This window comes from Somniosus microcephalus, chromosome 1 (assembly GCF_052327205.1).
Source record: "Somniosus microcephalus isolate GS21.2 chromosome 1, FLI_Smic_1.0, whole genome shotgun sequence".
Classification (NCBI taxonomy): domain Eukaryota; kingdom Metazoa; phylum Chordata; class Chondrichthyes; order Squaliformes; family Somniosidae; genus Somniosus; species Somniosus microcephalus.
In genome coordinates this window covers 168,292,972-168,314,061 of record NC_140987.1, presented here as the reverse complement: position 1 = coordinate 168,314,061, position 21,090 = coordinate 168,292,972, and the positions used below count along the sequence as shown (strand labels likewise).

Sequence of the window (21,090 nt, the reverse complement as noted above, 5' to 3'; positions counted from 1 at the left end):
AAGAGGAGGAGCAGGATTTGTTCAGTGCATTTGCCACCGGACTTGGGCTGGAGTGCATGGATGGGGGGCAATAGATACCAACAATAACAACTTGTATTTATTATAGTGCCTTTCTCTTAGTAAAACGTCCCACGGCATTTCACAGGAGGGTTATCAAAAAAAATTGACACCGAGCCACGTATGATATTAGGGTAGATGATCAAATGCTTGGTCAAAGAGGTAGGTTTTAAGGAGCATCTTAAAGGAGGAGACAGCAATAGAGGTTTAGGGAGGGAATTCCAAAGCTATGGTCCTAGGCAGCTGAAATGACGGCAGCCAGTGGTGGAGTGATTAAAATCGGGGATGCTCAAGAGGCCAGAATTGGAGGAGTGCAGATATCTCGGCGGGTTGTAGGACTGGAAGAGATTACAGAGGTAAGGAGGGGCGAAGCCATGGAGGGATTTGAAAACGAGGATGAGAATTTTAAAATCGAGGCGTTATTTAACCGGCTGTCTATATAGGTCAGCGGGCACGGGTGATGGGTGAACGGGATTTGGTGCGAGTTAGGAGACGGGCAGCAGAGTTTTGGATGGCCTCATGTTTGCGGAGGGTAGAACATGGGAGGCCAGTCAGGAGTGCGTTCGAATAGTCAAGTCTAGAAATAACAAAGGCATGGATGAGTGTTTCAACAGCAGATGAGCTGAGGCATGGGCGGAGTCGGGCGATGTTACGTAGGTGAAAATAGTTGCGGATATGTGGTCGGAAGCTCATTTCGGGGTCATGTGACACCAAGGTTGCGAACAGTCTGGTTCAGCCTCAGACAGTTGCCAGAGGGTGGAATGGAGTTTGTGGCGGGGACCATAGACAATGGGAGGGGAGGGTGCAGTTTACATAGCAAAAGAAGAGGGTAGAGTGCATGACATGAGAAGTGAGACAGAATGCATGACAAGAGGAAACGGGACAATATATGGCATGGTAAGGGAGGATGACAGAATACGATGCAACAGGAGGGGGCAGAATGCATGGCAAGTGGAAGAATTCATAAGGGGAAGAGGCATGACGTGTGGCATGGGGAAAATGAAGTAATGGAGGGAAGTGGGTAGTAGTGAAGGGGAGATTTAAAAGAGTGAAGGGGAAAGTCGGTGGCAATGATCAGGGCAATGGATGGAAGGAGATAATAGTTGGTAATGAAAGCGAGAGAGAATGCCTAAAAGGTTGAAGCAGTGTTTTGGACAGGAAATGGAGACCGCCAGCATTAACTGAGAGGGAATGGGTATAGAGAGTACCACCATGATATCTCGGCGGGTTGTAGGACGGGAAGAGATTACAGAGGTAGGGAGGGCGAAGCCATGGAGGGATTTGAAAACAAGGATGAGAATTTTAAAATCGAAACGTTGCTTAACTGGGTGTCAATGTAGGTCAGCGGGCACGGGTGATGGATGAATGGGATTTGGTGCGAGTTAGGACACGGGCAGCAGAGTTTTGGATGGCCGCAAATTTACGGAGGGTAGAACATGGGTATAGAGAGTGCCACCATGAACTCTGGCGGGGTGAGGGGGCAAAGAGAGCCAGTATGAAGGATGCCATCAGTGGCAGAGAGTAGAAGGTGGTTTAGTGTGGGGCGGGGTGGGGAGGGGGAGAGGAATGAAAGACAGAAAATAACTTAAATTTATATAGCACCTTTCACATTCTCTGGATGTCCCAAACTACTTATCAGCCAATGAAATACGTTTGAAGTATCTTCAACTGTTTTGTAGGCAAATGAGGCAATGATTTTCTTAACCACGTTGCCCCACAAACAGCAATGAAAAGAATGACCAGTTGACCGCTGCTGGTGCTACATCCACTTCAGGTTCCTCCTGCTGCTCGTGTTCATCCTGGCTAAAGAGGGGATTAACATAATTGTAAGGAAAGATATTAGCTCTGATGATGTGGAATCTGTATGGGTAGAACTGAGAAATACCAAGGGGCAGAAAACGTTAGTGGGAGTGGTATACAGACCCCCAAACAGTAATGTGGAGGTTCGGGATGGCATTAAACGGGAAATTAGAGACGCGTGCAATAAGGGCACAGCAGTTATCTTGGGTGACTTTAATCTACATATAGATTGGGCCAACCAAATTAGTAACAGTACTGTGGAGGAGGAATTCCTGGAGTGTATACGGGATGATTTCCTGGACCAATATGTCGAGGAACCAACTAGAGATCAGGCCATCTTAGACTGGGTATTATGTAATCAGAAAGGATTAATTAGCAATCTTGTTGTGCGAGGCCCCTTGGGGCGGAGCGATCATAATATGATAGACTTCTTCATTAAGATGGAGAGTGAAGTAGTTGACTCCGAGACTAGGGTCCTGAATTTAAATAAAGGAAACTACGATGGTATGAGGCGCGAGTTGGGTAGGATTGATTGGGGAATGTTACTCAAAGGGTTGACGGTGGATAGGCAATGGCAAACATTCAAAGATCGCATGGATGAACTACAGAATTTGTTCATCCCTGTTTGGCATAAAAAAAAACAAAAAAGGTGACTCAACCATGGCTAACCAGGGAAATTAGGGATAGCATAAGATCCAAGGAGAGGACATATAAATTGGCCAGAAAAAGCAGTAAACCTGAGGATTGGGAGCAGTTTAAGATTCAACAAAGCAGGACAAAGGGATTAATTAAGAGGGGGAAAATAGAGTATGAGAGTAAGCTTTCAGGGAACATAAAAACTGACTGTAAAAGCTTTTATAGATATGTGAAGAGAAAAAAAGATTGGTGAAGTCAAGCGTAGGTCCCTTGCAGTCAGAATCAGGGGAATTTATAATGGGGAACAAAGAAATGGCTGACCAATTAAATACATACTTTGGTTCTGTCTTCACAAAGGAGGACACAAATAACCTCCCAGAGATGTCGGGGAACATGGGGTCTAATGAGAGGGAGGAACTGAATGAAATCAGTATTTGTAGGGAAATGGTGTTAGGGAAATTGACGGGATTGAAAGCCGATAAATCCCCAGGGCCTGATAATCTATATCCTAGGGTACTTAAGGAAGTGGCCCTAGAACTAGTAGATGCATTGCTGGTCATCTTCCAAAATTCGATAGACTCTGGAACAGTTCCCATGGATTGGAGGATAGCTAATGTTACCCCACTATTCAAAAAAGGTGGTAGAGAGAAAACGGGGAATTATAGACCAGTAAGCCTGACGTCGGCAGTGGGGAAAATGCTAGAGTCCATTATAAAAGACTCTACCCCGGGAGGTGCCGGGGGAAGGCCCTGAGAATCATCAAAGACGCGAGCCACCCCAGCCACAACCTCTTCGCCCTGCTCCCGTCCGGTAAGCAATACCGAAGTATACGGTCTCGTACCAGCAGGTTTCGGAACAGCTTCTACCCCCAGGCCATAAGACTCATGAATGAATAATTTATTATTATTTATTACTGTTGTCTTGTTTATTGTTGCTGTGTTTCTGTTGGTATTTTTATCATTGCTATGCAATATTTATTCCAGTGTTGGGAGGACTCGTAAAAATCAATATTTCATTGTGCAGTACATATGTCTACTGCATATATGACGAATAAAATTGAATTGAATTGAATTTAATTTAATAGCAGAGCACTTGGAAAACAGTGAAAGGATCGGACAAAGTCAACATGGATTTACAAAAGGTAAATCGTGTTTGACTAATCTACTGGAATTTTTGAGGATGTAACTGGTAGAATAGATAAGGGATAAGTGGATGTGGTGTATTTGGACTTTCAGAAGGCTTTCGATAAGGTCCCCCATAAGAGATTAGCGTGTAAAGTTAAGGCACATGGGATTGGGGGCAAGGTACTGACTTGGACAGAGAACTGGTTGGCAGACAGGAAGCAAAGAGTTGGAATAAACTGGTCTTTTTCCGAGTGGCAGGCAGTGACTAGTGGGTTACCGCAGGGATCGGTCCTAGGACCCCAGCTATTCACAATATATATTAATGATCTAGACGAGGGAACTAGATGTAATATCTCCAAGTTTGCAGACGACACAAAGTTGGGTGGGCATGTGTGCTGTGAGGAGGATGCCGAGAAACTCCAGTATGATTTGGAGAGGTTGGGTGATTGGGCATATGCATGGCAAATGCAGTATAATGTGGATAAATGCGAGGTTATCCACTTCAGTGGCAAAAACATTAAGGCAGATTATTATCTGAACGGCAATAGATTGAGAGAAGGGGAAGTGCAACGAGACCTGGGTGTCCTTGTGCACCAGTCGCTGAAGGTAAGCATGCAAGTGCAGCAGGCGGTTGAGAAGGCAAATGGTATGTTGGCCTTCATAGCGAGAGGATTCGAGTACAGGAGCAAGGATGTCTTGCTGCAGTTGTACAGGGCCTTGGTGAGACCACGCCTTGAGAATTGTGTGCAGTTTTGGTCGCCTTATCTGAGGAAGGATGTTCTTGCCATGGAGGGAGTGCAGCGAAGATTCACCAGACTGATACCTGGGATGGCAGGAATGATGTATGAGGAGAGATTGGGTCGATTGGGCTTATACTCGCTGGAGTTTAGAAGAATGAGAGGGGATCTCATTGAAACTTATAAAATTCTAACAGGATTAGACAGACTAGATGCAGGAAGGATGTTCCTGATGGCGGGGGAGTCCAGAACCAGGGGCCACAGTCTAAAGATAAGGGGTAAGCCATTTAGGACAGAGATGAGGAATTTCTTCACCCAGAGAGTGGTGAACCTGTGGAATTCTCTACCACAGAAGGCAGTTGAGGCCAATTCATTAAATATATTCAAGAAGGAGTTAGATATATTTCTTTAAGGCTAAAGGGATCAAGGGATATGGGGAGAAGGCAGGGACAGGGTACTGAGTTTGGATGATCAGCCATGATCTCATTGAATGGCGGAGCAGGCTCGACGGGCCGAATGGCCTACTCCTGCTCCTATCTTCTATGTTTTTATCCTACTCCTCTGCCTCATCTTCCGAAGAGGCCTTGCTTCTCCTGCAGCTCGAATCCTCGCTGCTGTGCTTTGTTGTGCAGAGCGCAGCATATCACGATCATTCTGGAGACCCTGGCTGGTGCATATTAAAGGGCTGCTCCAGATCTGTCCAGGCATCTGAATCGCTTCTTTAGCATCTCAATTGCGTGCTCTATTACACATCTCATTGTCATTTGGCATTGATTGTAGCACTCTTTGGCCTCGTTACTTGGCCTCCTCAAGGGTGTCATCAGCCATGTCTTCAGTGGATGCCCCTTGTCTCCAAGCAGCCAGCTAGTAATTCTGGTCAGAGGTGCGAAGAGCTGAGGGAGGGTGGACTGGCGCAGAACAATTGAATCATGACAACTCCCAGGGAATCTGGCACAGTTATACATGATGATCTTTTTGTGGCTGCAGATGAGCTGTACATTGATGGAGTGGAAGCCCTTCTGGTTCACGAACACTCCTGGGTGATCTGGGGGTACCTCGATGGGCACATGTGTGCAGTCGATGATGCCTTGTACCTGTGGGAAGCCAGCCAGAGCCGCAAAGCTGAGTGCCCACTCAGTTTAACTGGCTTCATCAGTGGCAAAGTGTACATAAGTGCCTGACTTGTCAAACACAGCATCAGTCACGTGGGTGATGCATTTGTGGGCGGCCGACAGAGATCCTGCAAATGTCTCCTGCGGATCCCTGGAAGGAGCCTGAGGTGAAGATGTTGAGGGTGCTGTTGACTTTGACAGCCACTGGTAACACGTGTCCACCAGGTCCACTTGGCAGCAGGTCTTCTTTTAGCAGGATACACGCCTGCCACAACCATATGCGATAGCCTGAGCCTCCTGAGGAACTGGTGTTTAGTCATGTCGAGGAAGCTGATCCTCTGCCTATGTACCCTGTGTTGTGGTACCACCTCCTGCGAGGTGCACCCCTGTGCTCATTCCCCTCTCCTCTGGAACAGCAGGTTGGTGAGGAGAAGGCTGCTGCTGCTCCTACTGGTGTTGTTGGTGTTGTTGCTGCTGGGGCTCATCTTGGTCCTCATCTGAGGTCCACAGTGAAACAACATAAGCAGCACCCATGCTGATCTGATATATGACAGAGGTAAAGGAGAGATCAGACGCACAATCCTCCATTGTAGCGAGAGTGACTTCCATAATTGTAGAAATCACCTGCAAACCCCTAAAAGCAAACTCGCAGCACAAATGGTGTTAGCAAGAGTCTTTCCCTTATGCAAGGAAGCAGGTGTGAGAATTTGTAATTTTTTTTTTAACTGTTGTTTGTTCAGCTCCCACAATTGCCGCTGTGCTCTCGCATTACTTTCACTGGCGTGGTTCAGCAAGCCCGGGAATCCCATGGACAGCCAGTAAAAGCTGCAACATCAGATAAAAAAGGCTGTTAATAGCCTCTTAACAAGCTCTAAACTGCTTTAATTAGGTCAACTGCCTCTCCCAAGCAGGTCTCTGGCGCACTGACTAACGTGCCCAAGTTAAAGGCGGAAGCTAGCAGGTTGAAGCCAGCTTCCTAACGTGCTGTCAATTTCAGCACTTTTAACTGCCCACCCGTTCACAAACCCACACATAGTGAAAATTCAGCCCAGTGGTCTGGAAGGTCTCCTGGCCCTGTCTCCTCCTATTGACCCCCTGCACCAAGGCCTCCAGTGCTGCATTGGAGAACTGAGATGCCCTTTCACATGCCACGCCATTCTTGAATTGTCATCTTCCTTCGGGCGGTGTCCATATTTTGAACCTGTTGCTAGATGCCGTTTTTTAAAACTTCTTTGGAGATGGGCGTCGTTGGGAAGGCCAGCATTTATTGCCCATCCCTAGTTGTCCTGAGAAAAAGTTGGTGGGCCGCCCTTTTGAATCGCTGCAGTCAGTGTGGTGAAGCTGCTCCCACAATGCTGTTAGGTAGAGAGTGACAATGTGCGACTTGGAGGTGATGTTGTTCCCATGCACCTGGCGCTCTTACTGTTGTAGGTGGTGTAAGTTGCAGGTTTGGGAGGTACTGCTGAAAAAGCCTTGGTGAATTGCTGCAGTGCATCTTACAGATAGTGCACACTGCAGCCATGATGCATTGGTGGTGGAGCGGCTGGATGTTTAGGCTTGCGGATGAAGTGCTGATCAAGTCACGAGGTGAGCCACTTGCCACAGAATACCCAGTCTCTGATCTGCTCTAGTAACCATGTCATTTACATGGCTAGTCCAGTTGGGTTTCTAGTCAATGGTGACCCCCCCCAGGGTGTTGATGGTGGGGGACTTGGCAGTGGAAATGCCATTGAATGTTTTGGGGGAGGTAGTTAGCCTGTCTTGTTGGAGATAGTCATTGCCTGGCACTTGTATGGTACAAATAGTGCTGATCAGCCCAAGCCTGGATGCTGTCCAGGTCTTGCTGCATGCTTGCATGGACTACTTCATTATCTGAGGATTTGCAAGTGGAGCTGAACACAATCATCAGCAAACCGCTCCACTTCTAACTTCATGGTGTAGGGATGGCCATTGATGAAGCAGCTGTAGATAGTTGGGCCGAGGATGCTGCCCGAGAACCTCCTTCAACAATATCATGGGGCTGAAATGATTGACCTCCAACAACCATAACCATCTTCCTTTGTGCTAGGTATCACTCCAGCCACTGGAGAGTTTCCCCCTGATCCCCATTGACTTCAGTTTTACAAGGGCTCTTTGAAGCCACACTCAGTAGAATGCTGCCTTGATGTCAAGGGCAGTCACTCTTGCCTCACATCTGGAATTGAGGTTTTATGTCCATGTTTGGACCAAGGCTGTAATGTGGTCTGGAGCAGAATGCTCCTAGTGGAACCCAAACTGATCATAATTGGGCAGGTTTTTGGTGAGTAAGTGCCGCTTGGTAGAGCTGTTAATGACTCCTTCCATCGTATGCATTGTTATCTATAGACTTCTTGGATCGTTTTCTTCTCCAAGTATTTGAATTAATTTTGTACTATGTCATCTTATTTTAAAACTGTCTTGTGGCAGGTTTATCATTTTCAGAGAAAGCTATCTTAATACATTGTGCAATTTTACAAAATGGCAGACATAAAACTATATATTAATTTTATTTTTCAGAACTGAACTTAGAGTGTGCAAATTCACCTGCAGTAAAATTAAGGCCAAAGATGTCACTGCATTCATATGGAAGTCGAGAAGGATCAGTGTCTGGTCGGTCAGGGGAGTGTAGCCCAGTTCCAATGGGTTCAATTCCAAGAAGAGGATTGGTCAATGGAAGTAAAGAAAGCACTGGCTACTTGGAAGAGCTAGAAAAAGAGAGGTACATTTTAGTTTATATTGTTCCTGGTATATTATAAGAAAATTAGGTTTGTCTTTAATCCATGGACCAACAGCAGTTCCTGAAAAAGTTGTCTCTCTGGTTCAGCCATGTCTTTAACTTTCACAGTGTGATTCTAAAACAAATGCTAATACAGGAAACTCTCGATTTACCAGCACCTAAATAACTGGAAATCTCTGTTAACCAGCAAAATTCAGGAGTAGGTTTAGGTAAGTTTTACTTCATATTAGTGGCCGTTCCTGGATCTGTGGCTGTGTAACCGGGGTTCCTGCACCTGTTGCTAAGCAACAGGGAAGCCTGGATCTGTTGCTGTGTACAGGGCTCTTGTACCTTTTACTATACCTCTTTGTAATCCGGACTTTTTGATAAACTGGCACCACGCCGGTCCCGTCGGTGCCAGATAAAAAAGAGTTTCCTGTATATCTATATCACAGTAATATAGCAATTCAGTTATCAGGTGTGGGTTTATTAATTATCTACAATATAGTAACATTCTTGGCATACTTACTGTCCGGAAAACCTTACTGTCGTCAGTTTTTTTTCATTATAAATTTCTATGTTCACATTTAGAATGAAGCTGCCGATGTAAACCTATCGAGCTATAATTTCACTCTCTAGTTAGTGGTGGTGCTGTAGCACCTCTGGTTTTTGTTATATTCAGACTTGTGATGGGGATGTCGAAAGCAAGGCGGGCATTTATTGCCCATCCATAGTTGTCTGGAGAAGGGAATGGTGGGCCTTTTTGAACCACTGTTGTCTGTGTGGTGAAGGGACTCCCATAATGCTGTTAGGTAGGGAGTTCCAGGCTTTTGACCCAGCGACGATGAAGGAATGGCAATATATGTCCAAGTCAGCATGTTATGTACACTGGTGGTGGAAGGGGTGGATATTTTCCTAGTGGATGGGGTGCCGATCAAGCAGATTGCTTTATCCTGGATAGTGTCAAGCTCCTTGAGTGTTGTTGCAGCAGCACCCATCCTAGCAAATAGACAGTATTCCATTTATACATTGTAGGTGGTGGAGAGGCTTTGCTGGAGCCGGGGGAGGGGGTCAGGAGTTGAGCCATGCAACAAAATTACCAGCCTCTGTTCTGGCCTATTATGTCGATGGTTCAGTTGAGTTTCTGCTCAATGGTGACTTCCCAGACTGTTGATGCTGGGTGACTCGGTAATGGTGATGTCATTGAATGTGCTGATGAGATGGTTAGGCTCCCGCTTGTTGGATATGGTCATTGCCTGGCACTTGTGTGGCATGAATGTTACTTGTCGCTTATCAGCTCAAGCCTGCATGTTGTCTGGGTCTAGCTGCATGCGGGCATGGACTGCTTCATTAACTGAGGTATTGCGAATGGAGCTGAACACTGAATCAACGGTGTATAACTCCATTTCTCACTTTATGATGTAAGGAAGTTCATTAATGAAGCAGCTGAAGAAACTTCGGCCGAGGATGCTGCCTTGAAGTCTTGCAGCAATGTCCTCTGGCTGAGATGAGTGGTTTCCAACAGCCACAACCATCTTACCTTATGCCACATATGACTCCATCACAGGAGAATTTTCCCCTTGATCCCCATTGACCAGTTTTATTAAGGACTCCTTTGTAACACACTTAGTCGAATGTTGCCTTGATATCAAGGGCAGTCACTCTCACCTCACTTCTGGAATTTAGTTCTTGTGCCTATATTTGGACCAAGGCTCTAATGAGATCTGGAGCCGAGAGACCCTGGCACAACCTAAGTTGAGCATTGGTGAGTAAGTGTCATTTGATCACACTGTTGCTGACTCCTTCCAGTACTTTGCTGATTTTCTGACGATTGGGAGTAAGTTGGTAGTGTGGTAGTTGGCTGGGTTGGATTTGTCCAGGTTTTTGTGGCCAGGACATATCTGGGAAATTTTCCATTGTGTTGTTGCTGTACTGGAACACTTTAGTTAGGTGGACGGGTAGTTCTTGAGCACAGGTCTTCAGCACTATAGCTAGGATGTTGTCGGGGCCTGAAGCCTTTGCCGTGTCCAGTCCACTCAGCTATTTCTTCATATCACGTAAGAGTGATTGGAATTGGCATGACGACTATGATGATGTGGACCGCAGGATGAAGCCGAGAAGGATCATACATTTGGCACTTCTGTCTGAAGATGAGTGCAAATGTTTCAGCCTTGTCTTTTGCACTTGTATGCTGGGCTCTGGCATCGTTGCGGATGGGGATGTTCATGGTGCCTGTAACGTCGGTGTGTAATTGAGACACGGACTGCAGGAGTTGGTTATAACAGGTGTTTACTGAATGGAGACAAAACTGGAACTACTATACAAAGTTACTACACAGGCTTATATACTGGGGTGGTCACTACTGGTACTGCAGTATACAGGGGCTGCAGAATACAGTTCCTTCTTCAAAGTACATACACTACAATTCCTCCCCTTTTAGCTAAACAGTACATAACATTCGATTAATAATTAAATAACATATTTACAATTACAGTCGCTATATACATTAGCTGAAGTTAAGCAATTATAAATTCAATCTTTGAGGAGGCTTCCTGATTCTGTCCGGATAACGCCTCTTTGGGGTATCAGGTTCTTCTGGCAAAGTTGATTCGGGATCAACGTCGTTGTTTGGTTCGTCTGCTTCCAATATCACCGATTCTGAGGTAGATGCAATTGGTACTTCGGTTTCATCACCAGGTGTATCGGATCGTGGTGTGGATTTGACGTTTTCCAGTGACTCTAGAATCTGGTCAGCATGGCGTCTTACAATGCTCTCTCCAATGTCCACGGTATACATTAGAGGTCCTTGCCGTGTGCAGATCGTTCCTGGCTGCCATTTCTCTGTGCGGCAGTCCCGGGCCAAAACTGGTTGACCTATCTTAAAACTCCTGGTTGGCCTTTCATTCATATTCTGAAACTGCTTGTTCTCCACATCTCTTCTGATGTTTGGCTTAACCAAATCCAAGCGGCATCTTAGTCTTCGATTGAAGAACATCATGGCTGGAGTTTGGTTGGTAACCGCATGTGTCGCATTCCGGTAGGCAAACAAGAAGTTATCCACCTTGTGTTGTAGGGGTATGTCTTCATTACACATTGCCTTGATAGCCTTCTTGAATGTTTGAACGAACCTCTCAGCCAATCCATTGGTGGCTGGATGATATGGGGCGGATGTGTAATGCTTAACACCATTGTTCTTTAAGAACCTCCGGAACTCTTCAGACACAAACTGTGGTCCATTGTCGGAGCAAATCTGTTCAGGCAGCCCATTTCTGGCGAATATGGTTCGTAAGACTGTGATAGTTTTTTCTGTGGTGGTTGAGGACATTTTTATTACCTCTGGCCACTTTGAATGTGCATCCACCGCAATTAAAAACATCGAGTCCATAAATGGACCAGCAAAATCAACGTGTACCCTTTGCCATGGAGATGAGGGCCATGCCCATGGATGTAGAGGGGCTTGTGGTGGGGCGTTTTGGACCTTCTGGCATCCTGTACAGCTCTTGGTCATCTCTTCGATTTCTCTATCGATTCCCGGCCACCACACAAACGCTCTGGCTAAGTTCTTCATTTTTACCCCTCCCAGATGACCCTCATGAAGCTCATTGAGCACTCTATCCTTCAATTTGGGTGGAATTACTACTCTGGATCCACACATCAAGGTTCCTCGGCACACTGACAGCTGTTCTCTTTTCGGCGAGAATGCTGGCAACAGTGGTTCGCCATGTGCTGGCCATCCCTTCACCGTTAAATCATAGACCCTGGAGAGTGTCGGGCCATTTCGTGTTTCCTTTTCTATGTTTGCATTCGTCACAGGGAGACATTCGACTATGGTCGAGTGGAATATCTCCACAGGATCCACTGCAGGTGCTTCTTCCACCGTCGGCAATGGTAGGCGTGACAATCCATCAGCATTCCCATGCTGTTTAGTTCCTTTGTACTCGATGTCATATTGGTGTGCCCCTAGGAAAAGGGACCACCTCTGTAGCCGTTGTGCTGTCATTATCGGGACGCCCTTCTTAGGGTTGAAAATGGAGACAAGAGGTTGATGATCAGTTAGTAGAGTAAATTTCTGTCCGTGCAGGTAGTGATTGAACTTCTTCACCCCCCACACCAGGCTGAGGGCCTCTCTGTCAATCTGGGCGTAGTTACGCTCGGCTGCAGTTAACGAGCGTGACGCAAAAGCTATCGGCCTATCTGAACCATCAAGGGATTTATGTGACAGTACCACTCCAACGCCATAGGGAGACGCATCACACGCCAGTCTTATCGGTAGTGATGGGTTGTAGTGAGCCAATACTTCTCCTGAAGTGATCAGGCCTTTACACTTCTGAAAGGCCCGCTTACATTCATCGCTCCATTTCCATATAGCCGGAGCTGATGCAACTCCGAATACCAGTCGATTATACTGGTAAAGACCTTTGTGAGTGTTTATCGTGAGATATTTCCTAGAGGATTCTTCAACCTCCATCTGCAAATATGCTTGCGCTAGGTCAATTTTTGTAAAACGTTTCCCTCCAGATAGTGAGGCGAAAATATCTTCTATCCTCGGAAGAGGATACTGTACTGTGTGAAGGACTGGGTTCACAGTCACCTTGAAGTCCCCACAGATGCGAACCTTCCTTGGCTCCTCAGACTTATTGTTTAACGTTTTCTTCATGACAGGAACGATGGGTGTCGCCCACTCGCTCCAGTCTACCTTAGATAACACGCCTGCATTCTCCAGATTCTCCAGCTCTGCCTCGACGGCTGGGCAAATTGCATACGGTACTGGTCTTGCTTTGAAAAACTTGGGAATTGCATTCTCTTCTATTTTTATCGAGGCGGTTACGCCTTTAAGAGTGCCCAGTTCTTGTTGAAATACCTCTTTAGCGTTAGCCAAGATTTTTGACAATCATCCAGGTGTGACGTCGTCATCCTTTTTACCAGCCACCGTCAGTGCCTGAATGGAGTGCCAGTCTAAACTTATATTTCTGATCCATTCACGTCCCAATAACGGTGGTCCACCATCTTGCAGTATGTACAGATACAATTTCTGTATTTCCTTGCCGTTGTATTCGACAGGCACCCTTATTTTCCCTCTGGGGTATACTTTCTGCCCCGTACATGTCTTCAAGACAATGGATGTGTCTTTCAAGGGTATGTGTGAGAATAGCCGCTCGTAGTCTCGTTGATTCATGACGGTCAGGGCTGATCCTGTATCCAATTCCATTTTGACTTGGGACCCTGCTGTCGTGAGGGTGACCCAAATGGTTCGGTGATCCTCTTTTGCGATTACGTTGTGTAGTTTGAGACAGCTTAGTCTCTTGTTCCCGGATTCACTATCGCTCTTCTGGTCTTCGGAACTACTGTCCGTCATCTTTTGTACTTTCCTGTACTTTTCCTTAGTAGTCTTTTTGTTGTCGTTAGTCTTCTTCCCGGACCTGCAAACTCGTGCAATATGTCCCATCTTTCCGCATTGCCTGCATGTTTTGTCCTTGGACCAGCAGTCCTTCTGGTCATGGGTTGTTCTGCCGCAGCGATAACATTTTTCAAATCCCCGTGGCATTTCATGGGTGCCGTATTCCTATGGCTTTTGCTGTATTTCCGCAGCTCCCCTTGCTGCTGCTTTGTACGATACTGCCACGCTGAAAGCCTTATCTAGCGTCAGCTCTTTCTCTGAGAGTAACCTCTTCTGGGTTCCTTCACTCAGGAGTCCACAGACAAATTTGTCCCGTAGGGTATCTGCCAGTCCTGCTCCGAACTGGCAGTGTTTTGATAGCTTGCGTAGTTCCGTAAGGTAATCAGCATTGCTCTCATCTTTATGCTGATTTCTCTTGTGGAATTTAAATCTTTCTGCTATCAGCAGCGATGTAGGATTTAGGTGTTCCTGTAGGCTATCAACAATTTCGTTAAAACTCTTCACCATCGGTTTGACTGGAGTGATCAGGTTCCGCAATAGGCCGTACGTTCTTGCGCCCATTAACTTTAGTAGTACCGATGCCTTTTTCTCATCGGCTACTTCATTTGCCTTGCAATATACTTCGACTCTTTCCACATACATGGTCCAGTCTTCTATTGCATTATCGAAGGCAGTGATATTGCCAGTCTTCGGCATTTTGGAGATCTAAGATGGCGCCTCCCGCGCTTTGCCTTGTTCCCCGATTGAACAAAATGGTGCCTCCCGCGCTTTGCCTTCTTCCCCGCTGGATTAAGATGGCGCCTCCCGCGCTTTCTGTCTTTTCCACTGCTGCTAGCGCTGTTGCTGGCGTTTTTATGCCTTGATGGCGACGCCCTATGGTCTTCGCGCACTTCCCCCCTCCCCCCCCCCCCCCCGCGCTGCTGCCAACGCCGCTCTCCGCTGTCCCCGTGGCAAACTGCAGCTCCTCGCGGCTTTCTGCGCTTCTAATTTCTTTTATTTTAATTACTGTTCCCGTCGTCAGAGCAGACCCTACGGGACACTTTCCTCCCTCTTCTCGGGTCTGTACGCTGCCCGGCTTCGTAGCACCGGCCGCGCCCTGTGTGCTCCACCCTCTGTCTCTCTCTCCTCTTCCCGACAACGCTGCTCGGCCCCGTTGAAAAGCCACCCGATCGAGCTCTAGCCCGCCGCAGCCCAGGAAGGATCAGTGTACTACCTGCCACCAGCCCGATTAGCTGGAACACCATAGACTGGATAACCAAGTCCAGCTCTCGACAGTCTCTCCTGCAAATCTTCGAATTCGATGAATTAGACGGCGGTTGCCCACGGTCGACGCCCGTTTCTTCTGTTTGTTTTTTTTTCTTTTTGGATTTCTTCCTTCTGGCCTCGACTTCTAACAACTTTGCTTCAGGGATGGATCTCCGTGAGGTGGTGCAGAACTGTAGGTAAGTTCGGATCTGTTCGTCGCCAGTGTAACGTCCGTGTGTAATTGAGACACGGACTGCAGGAGTTGGTTATAACAGGTGTTTACTGAATGGAGACAAAACTGGAACTGCTATACAAAGTTACTACACAGGCTTATATACCGGGGTGGTCACTACTGGTACTGCAGTATACAGGGGCTGCAGAATATAGTTCCTTCTTCAAAGTACATACACTACAGTGCCTCCTCCTCCTGTTAGTTGCTTAATTTCCACTACTATTCACGATTTGATGTGGTAGGACTGCAGAGCTTTGATCTGATCCATTGGTCATGGGATTGCTTAAATCTGCCTGTAGCAAGTTGCTTTCGCTATTTAGCATACACATAGTCCTGTGTTGCAGCTTCACCAGGTTAATTTTTAGGTACAACTGGTGTTGCATGCAGTTCCCCAGCCTGCACTACGAAGAAACTTCAATGCTCCAGCCACTTTTGCTTCTCTGCTTACCAAATTGTCAGAACTTTTACTATTTAACTATAAAGAATTATATAAAAATAAGGACATAATTATGTCTGCATACCTGAAGACTACACTTGGTCTTCACTCCTATGTACAAGACCATGGAAGATTGATGAGCATATTCCAAAAATGAACTCTCCCCATCCCTACTCTTAACACCATCACTGTTCACCCCCAACTTTTCTGCCTTAGTTTTATTTTTTTTCCAAGTAATATAACCTTCTGTTGCTTTCTATATACTTTTTTAAAAAGAAAAACAATTAAAATGCATTTGTTTTTCAGACCCTAGCATCCATTTTAGAAGCAGAATTAACTCTATAACAAGCAGTCGCTGGCTAATAACTACCCCCAACAGCTAGTTTTTCCGAGTTGAATGCTAGAATTATAGGCCTGTATTTTCCGATCGCAGGCCTCCTGCGGGCGGAGGCCTGCGATCTGGAAAATTCTACGCCATTACCTGAGGGCTCCCGGGACGCACACGCTTCAGCTCCTGGGCCTCTCCAAACTTGAAGTGCGCAGGGCCCACGTATCCCAGAAGCGCATGTAGTTCGCAGCGTCCATGGGATCACGTGGCCCATGGGGAACCAATCATAGAAGGGAATCTCCCTTCATACACTTGACAGGAAGACCTGTCAAATATATGAATGGAGATCACCCCAAAAACATAGTAAAACTTTAAATACATTTTTTTTAAATCACGTTTTTAAAATGACTTGAAATTACAATAGATTAAGTATTTTAAACAAAACTTTAATGTTTTGAAAAAAATAATTTTAAGTTTTTTACGAGGCTGAAAATAAACTTACCCTTTTTTAAAGTATTTTTAAATGATAAATCAATGGAAAAAAATTTTTTTTACTTTTTTGAACTCTTATCCTGGTAAAAGCAGGCCTTGTGCCTGCTTTTACCAGGCATAAGAATTGTAAGGGTTTTCTGCGGGCGGAGGGTCTCCAAAAAGCGGAACTATCCGCCCGCAGAGGCCCTTCTCCAGGGCAGCTGGAGGATCTGTCAAGACCATTCTTGACAGATCGGAAATGCCAGTTTTCAGCGCATGCACTGTGCATGCCTGAAACCGGCATTTCCGATGTCACTATGGGTGGGTACACAACACGTACACACGCGTAGGGATCGGAATATCTGGGTCATTAAGATTAAGCTGGTCACGTGACTGTCATTTTTTGTTCAAATTTCTTGCCTGGCACTAGCAGCGTCATTGCGCTTGTTGAAGTACCAGCCACAGCATAGGAAGGGTTCATTTGAATATTGGCTGCAGTTTTTGTTAAGTTGTACTGTGTGTATAATTGTCAGTTTTTCCTCACCAATTTTCTCCACTACTTGCTTTTCGCAAAAGGCCTTTACTCCTTGTTCAGCTGCAGTTCTACTAGTGATGACCAGCTTATCCAAGTGACCATCATTCATGTGTGAGCCTTGACGATGAGTGTCATCAGGCTTTTGAACTGTAGGACTATCACAGCCACCGCCAAACCCAATCCCTTTTGCATTCAATGTCCATGTTTATGTACTTTTACTAAGGTGGATAATAAGGAGTGGGAAACCTGGGTGATTTGCCCCTTTCTAATTATGACACTGAGGCCAATTGCTGAACCAATGCATCCACCCTGCATAAGATTGGTTAGCTCAGCACAGCAAAGGTTCAATCTGGTACCCTCCTTGTCTGGAGCTAATATAGTAGCTCCATATTGAGGTTCTTGGTACAGACTTTCTAATCCTTCACCATCCTGATGCTCAGCCACTGTTTTTGCTTTCTTTGGTTTGTCTCCAGTTCTTAATGCAGCCACAGTAGCCTTTCTACTTGTAGTTCAGTGGCTTTCCAACAAAAGTTTATTTTTCTGTTTTGCAGTCCAGCGTTTTGCTTGGTGGCTGGCTTTTTCCAACACTATGGGGAGCGAGAGACATTTCCTCCAGTTGTTGTTGGAAGTGCTTTTCTGTGGCACGGAGAACTTTTGGCTAGGTAACGTTCCAGATGACACCATCACCAGGCACTTCATTTTTAGATACGCCTGGTGCTGCTCCTGGCATGAAGAACACAGGACTACATACATGCTAAACAGCGAAAACAGCATGCTATAGACAGAGCTAAGCAATCCACAACCACTTCATTTTTAGGTAAAGTCTGGTGCTGCACCTGGCATGACCTTTTACAGTTATCACTGAATCGGGGTTGGTCCCCTGGCTTGATGGGAGAGTGTGGAATATGCCGGGCCATGAGGTTACAGATTGTGCTGGAATACAATTCTGCTGCTGCTGACGGCTCACAGCTTCATGGATGCCCAGTTTTGAGCTGCTAGATCTGTTCTGAATCAATCCCATTTAGCACGGTGGTAGCGCCACACAACACGATGGAGGGTGTCCTCAGTGTGTGATGGTCTCTCCCACCAATACCATCGGGGACAGATGCATCTGCGACAGGTAGATTGGTGAGGACAAGGTCAAGTAGGTTTTTACCTTGTCGATTCTTTCACCGCAGGCCCAGTCTGGCAGCCGTGCCCTTCAGGACTTGGCCAGCTCAGTCAGTATTGGTGCTACCGGTAGGACAGTACGTACCTAATGATGGTGTCGTCTGGAACGTTGGCTGAAAGGTCTGATTTGTGAATATGACTATGTCAGGCTGTTGCGTGACCAGCTCCAATTTTGACACCAGTCCCCAGATGTTAGTGCGGAGGACTTTGCAGGGTTGGGTGTGCCTTTGTCGTGTCCAAATCCAGTGGATTTAAATTCCAGTGCCTAGGTCGATGCCAGGTAATCCTATTTTCACCTGGTTTTATTCTTACTGTTTTTCGTAGCGGTTTGATGGGCCATTTCAGAGAGCAGTCAATGGTCAACCACATTGCTGTGAGTCTGGAGTCACACATAGGCCAGACTGGGTAAGGATGGTAGATTTCCTTCCCTAAAGGACATTTGTAAACCAGATGGGTTTTTACGGAAATCCGGTAGTTTCATGATCACCATTAATGATACTAGCTTTTTATTCCAGATTTACTTAATTAACTGAATTTAAATTCCCTCGCTTCTGTGGTGGAATTTGAACTCATGTCTCCGGATCATTAATCCAGTAATATAACCATTATGCTACATAAGAACATAAGAAATAAGAGCAGGAATAGGCCATGCGGCCCCTCGAGCCTGCTCCCCATTCAATAAGATCATGGCTGATCATCGACCTCAACTCCACTTTACCGCCCGATCTCCATATCCCTTGATTCCCATACCGTACTCCTCTGACTGTCAACTTGGTTCAGTGGTAGCACTTCACCTCCAAATCAGAAATTGTGGATTCAATCCCCGTTCCAGGACTTGAGCTCAACACCACTGATGCTGAGAGAGCACTGCCTTGTTGGAGCTGCCAACTTTCAGCGGAGACATGAAATCAAGGCTCCAACTACCTGTTCAACTGGATGTAAAAGATCCCATGGCAGTATTTTACTGCTTGATCCCGGAACCTCCAATATCACAGATTAAGCTTTTAGCCAAAACATCTGGCCCTCTGGAATACCCTTCCAAAGTCACACCTTTTTCTCTCTGCTTTATAAAGCCTTGTAAAAAATCTATTGCTTTGACTGTGCCTTTGGTTTCATTTCCCTCTACCTGCCCAGAATCATTTCATTTCACCCCTTCACCGTATAAACATTCTTTTACATGAAGAACACTATATATGAACTGCCTTGGGACATTTTACTAATTTAAAGGCGCTAAATGCAAGTTTTTGTCAATATGGCTCAATTACTTCCAAAGCCCGCTGAACCATTGGGATAACCTACTTTTATTTTGTAAATTGAGTTGCCAGTTTTGCCGTTTCTCCACTGGGAACTGGATTGAGGTCGTCTCAATTCACTTAATTTAAACTTCTGGTCAGAGAGATTTGCTCTTGATTACTCATCAAGACTGGATTTAAACTGTGGCCTGAAAATTAAAAGAGCACTCTGCTATACCACTGTGCCACGGATTCTGAATGATTGTTTTCACGCACTGTTGCTTAGCTTCTGCAGTGCCATTTTTCCCGCTGGTTTGAAGGATCAGCTTCTGTTTGGTTTATGGTAGCAGCACGTTATCTGGCCTCTCCTAATCTTCGATCATTTTCTTCTAAAGGTGGGCTGCCTCTGATAGCTCATTCAAGTGTGTATTCTTGTTTGAATTGAAATTAGGTGCATCGACAGGACTTTTTGACCATGGGTTAGGAGGAAAGGGGGATATTGCAGTTGAACGAGATCCTGTTTCAAATTTGAGTTTTGTAGCAGGATGCTGATTGATCGCTTCCTCCACCACTGCAATAACACTTGCTAGTTATAGCTCCCCCTAATCTCAAGACCACTTGAGATTATTTAATTCAGGATAAACTAGGGTTTGAACCTGTAATCTTCTTGATCTGTATGATTCAATATCACATCATATGGTGCAAATACTGAGCCATTGAGGGAGCAGTGACAGTCCTACCTGAAGTAATACTGAGCTTAATACTTTGACAGCTTTCACTCTTCAATTTTTTCTGCAAATTCTCCTCTGATTCTTTTTTTCATCCTTGTGCTTAACATTGCCACATTCATTGTCTACAGGTTGTTGACTTGAGAGGTCATCAATACCAGTGATGGCCTCCTCTATAAACTGCTGAGACGTGGTCATATACTGCAAAGGCTTGTCAGCAGACAGCTTCAACATAGACTGCGCTCTTTCATTAGTAGTATTTAGTGGCCGAGAGCACGTTCTCTAAGTAAGATGTACTTGCTAACATACATCTTGAGATACTAAGACTATTTCCACTGGAGCAGAGAAGGCTAAGATGACATGTAACACAGGTTTTTAAAATAATGAAGAGTTTTGATAGTGAAAAGGGAAAGAATATTTCCTCTGGTTAAGGAGCCATTGATGCAGGGTCATTAATTTAAAAGGGTCACGAAGAGTTCGGAGAGATTAGGAGAAATTTCTTTACACTGAGGGTTGTTGGAGCATGGAATGCTTTTCCACAGGAAGTGGTTGGGGCAGGGCCCATTACACCTTTTAAGGGAAAATTGAATAAACATTTGAAGCAGAGGATGATACAGGGCTTTGGGGAGAGAGAGAGAAGTGGGATTAGTTTTGGATTGCTCTAGCATAGACCCAACACAGACACAATGGGCCAAATGGCCTGTCTCAGTACTGTAACTTCTGTGGTTCTTGGTATAATTTGGTATCTTACAAATCTATCTTTATTCTCTGCATTTCCTTGTCATTTTACTGTTCTTTTTCTCTTATGTTTGTACTGGTCTTGTGCGAATTAGGTCACTCATGCTGTCACTCTCACTATGCGCACTATCGCGCTCGATCTCTCTCTTTTTCATTTACTCCATTTCATAACCTCCACTGCATTGCCTTTTCCCCTATCTTCCCAGACTGCTCATGAACTGCAGCCAGGAGGATAGGCAATCCACTGTCCGAGCATCTGCAATGTGGAAAATATATCCAGAGCTATACCTCCCTTCTTTTGCTTTTCCCCACCCCATGTAGAGATGCCTGACTTCTGCTCAGTGCTACCCTACAACAAAAAGCTGAGGAATTCAGTG

The 21,090-nt window shown here is 45.6% G+C and overlaps 1 protein-coding gene across 10 annotated transcripts in view; it reads left to right on the top strand.

The window, feature by feature from the left end:
- apc (APC regulator of WNT signaling pathway) overlaps positions 1-21,090 on the top strand; it is a 395,143-nt gene that overhangs the window by 290,415 nt on the left and 83,638 nt on the right. For all 10 annotated transcript variants that reach the window (XM_085987196.1, XM_085987189.1, XM_085987193.1 and 7 more), the window contains one exon: positions 8,002-8,203. In XM_085987196.1, the coding sequence (XP_085843322.1) occupies positions 8,002-8,203 (202 nt within the window). The remainder of the gene's footprint in view (positions 1-8,001; positions 8,204-21,090) is intronic.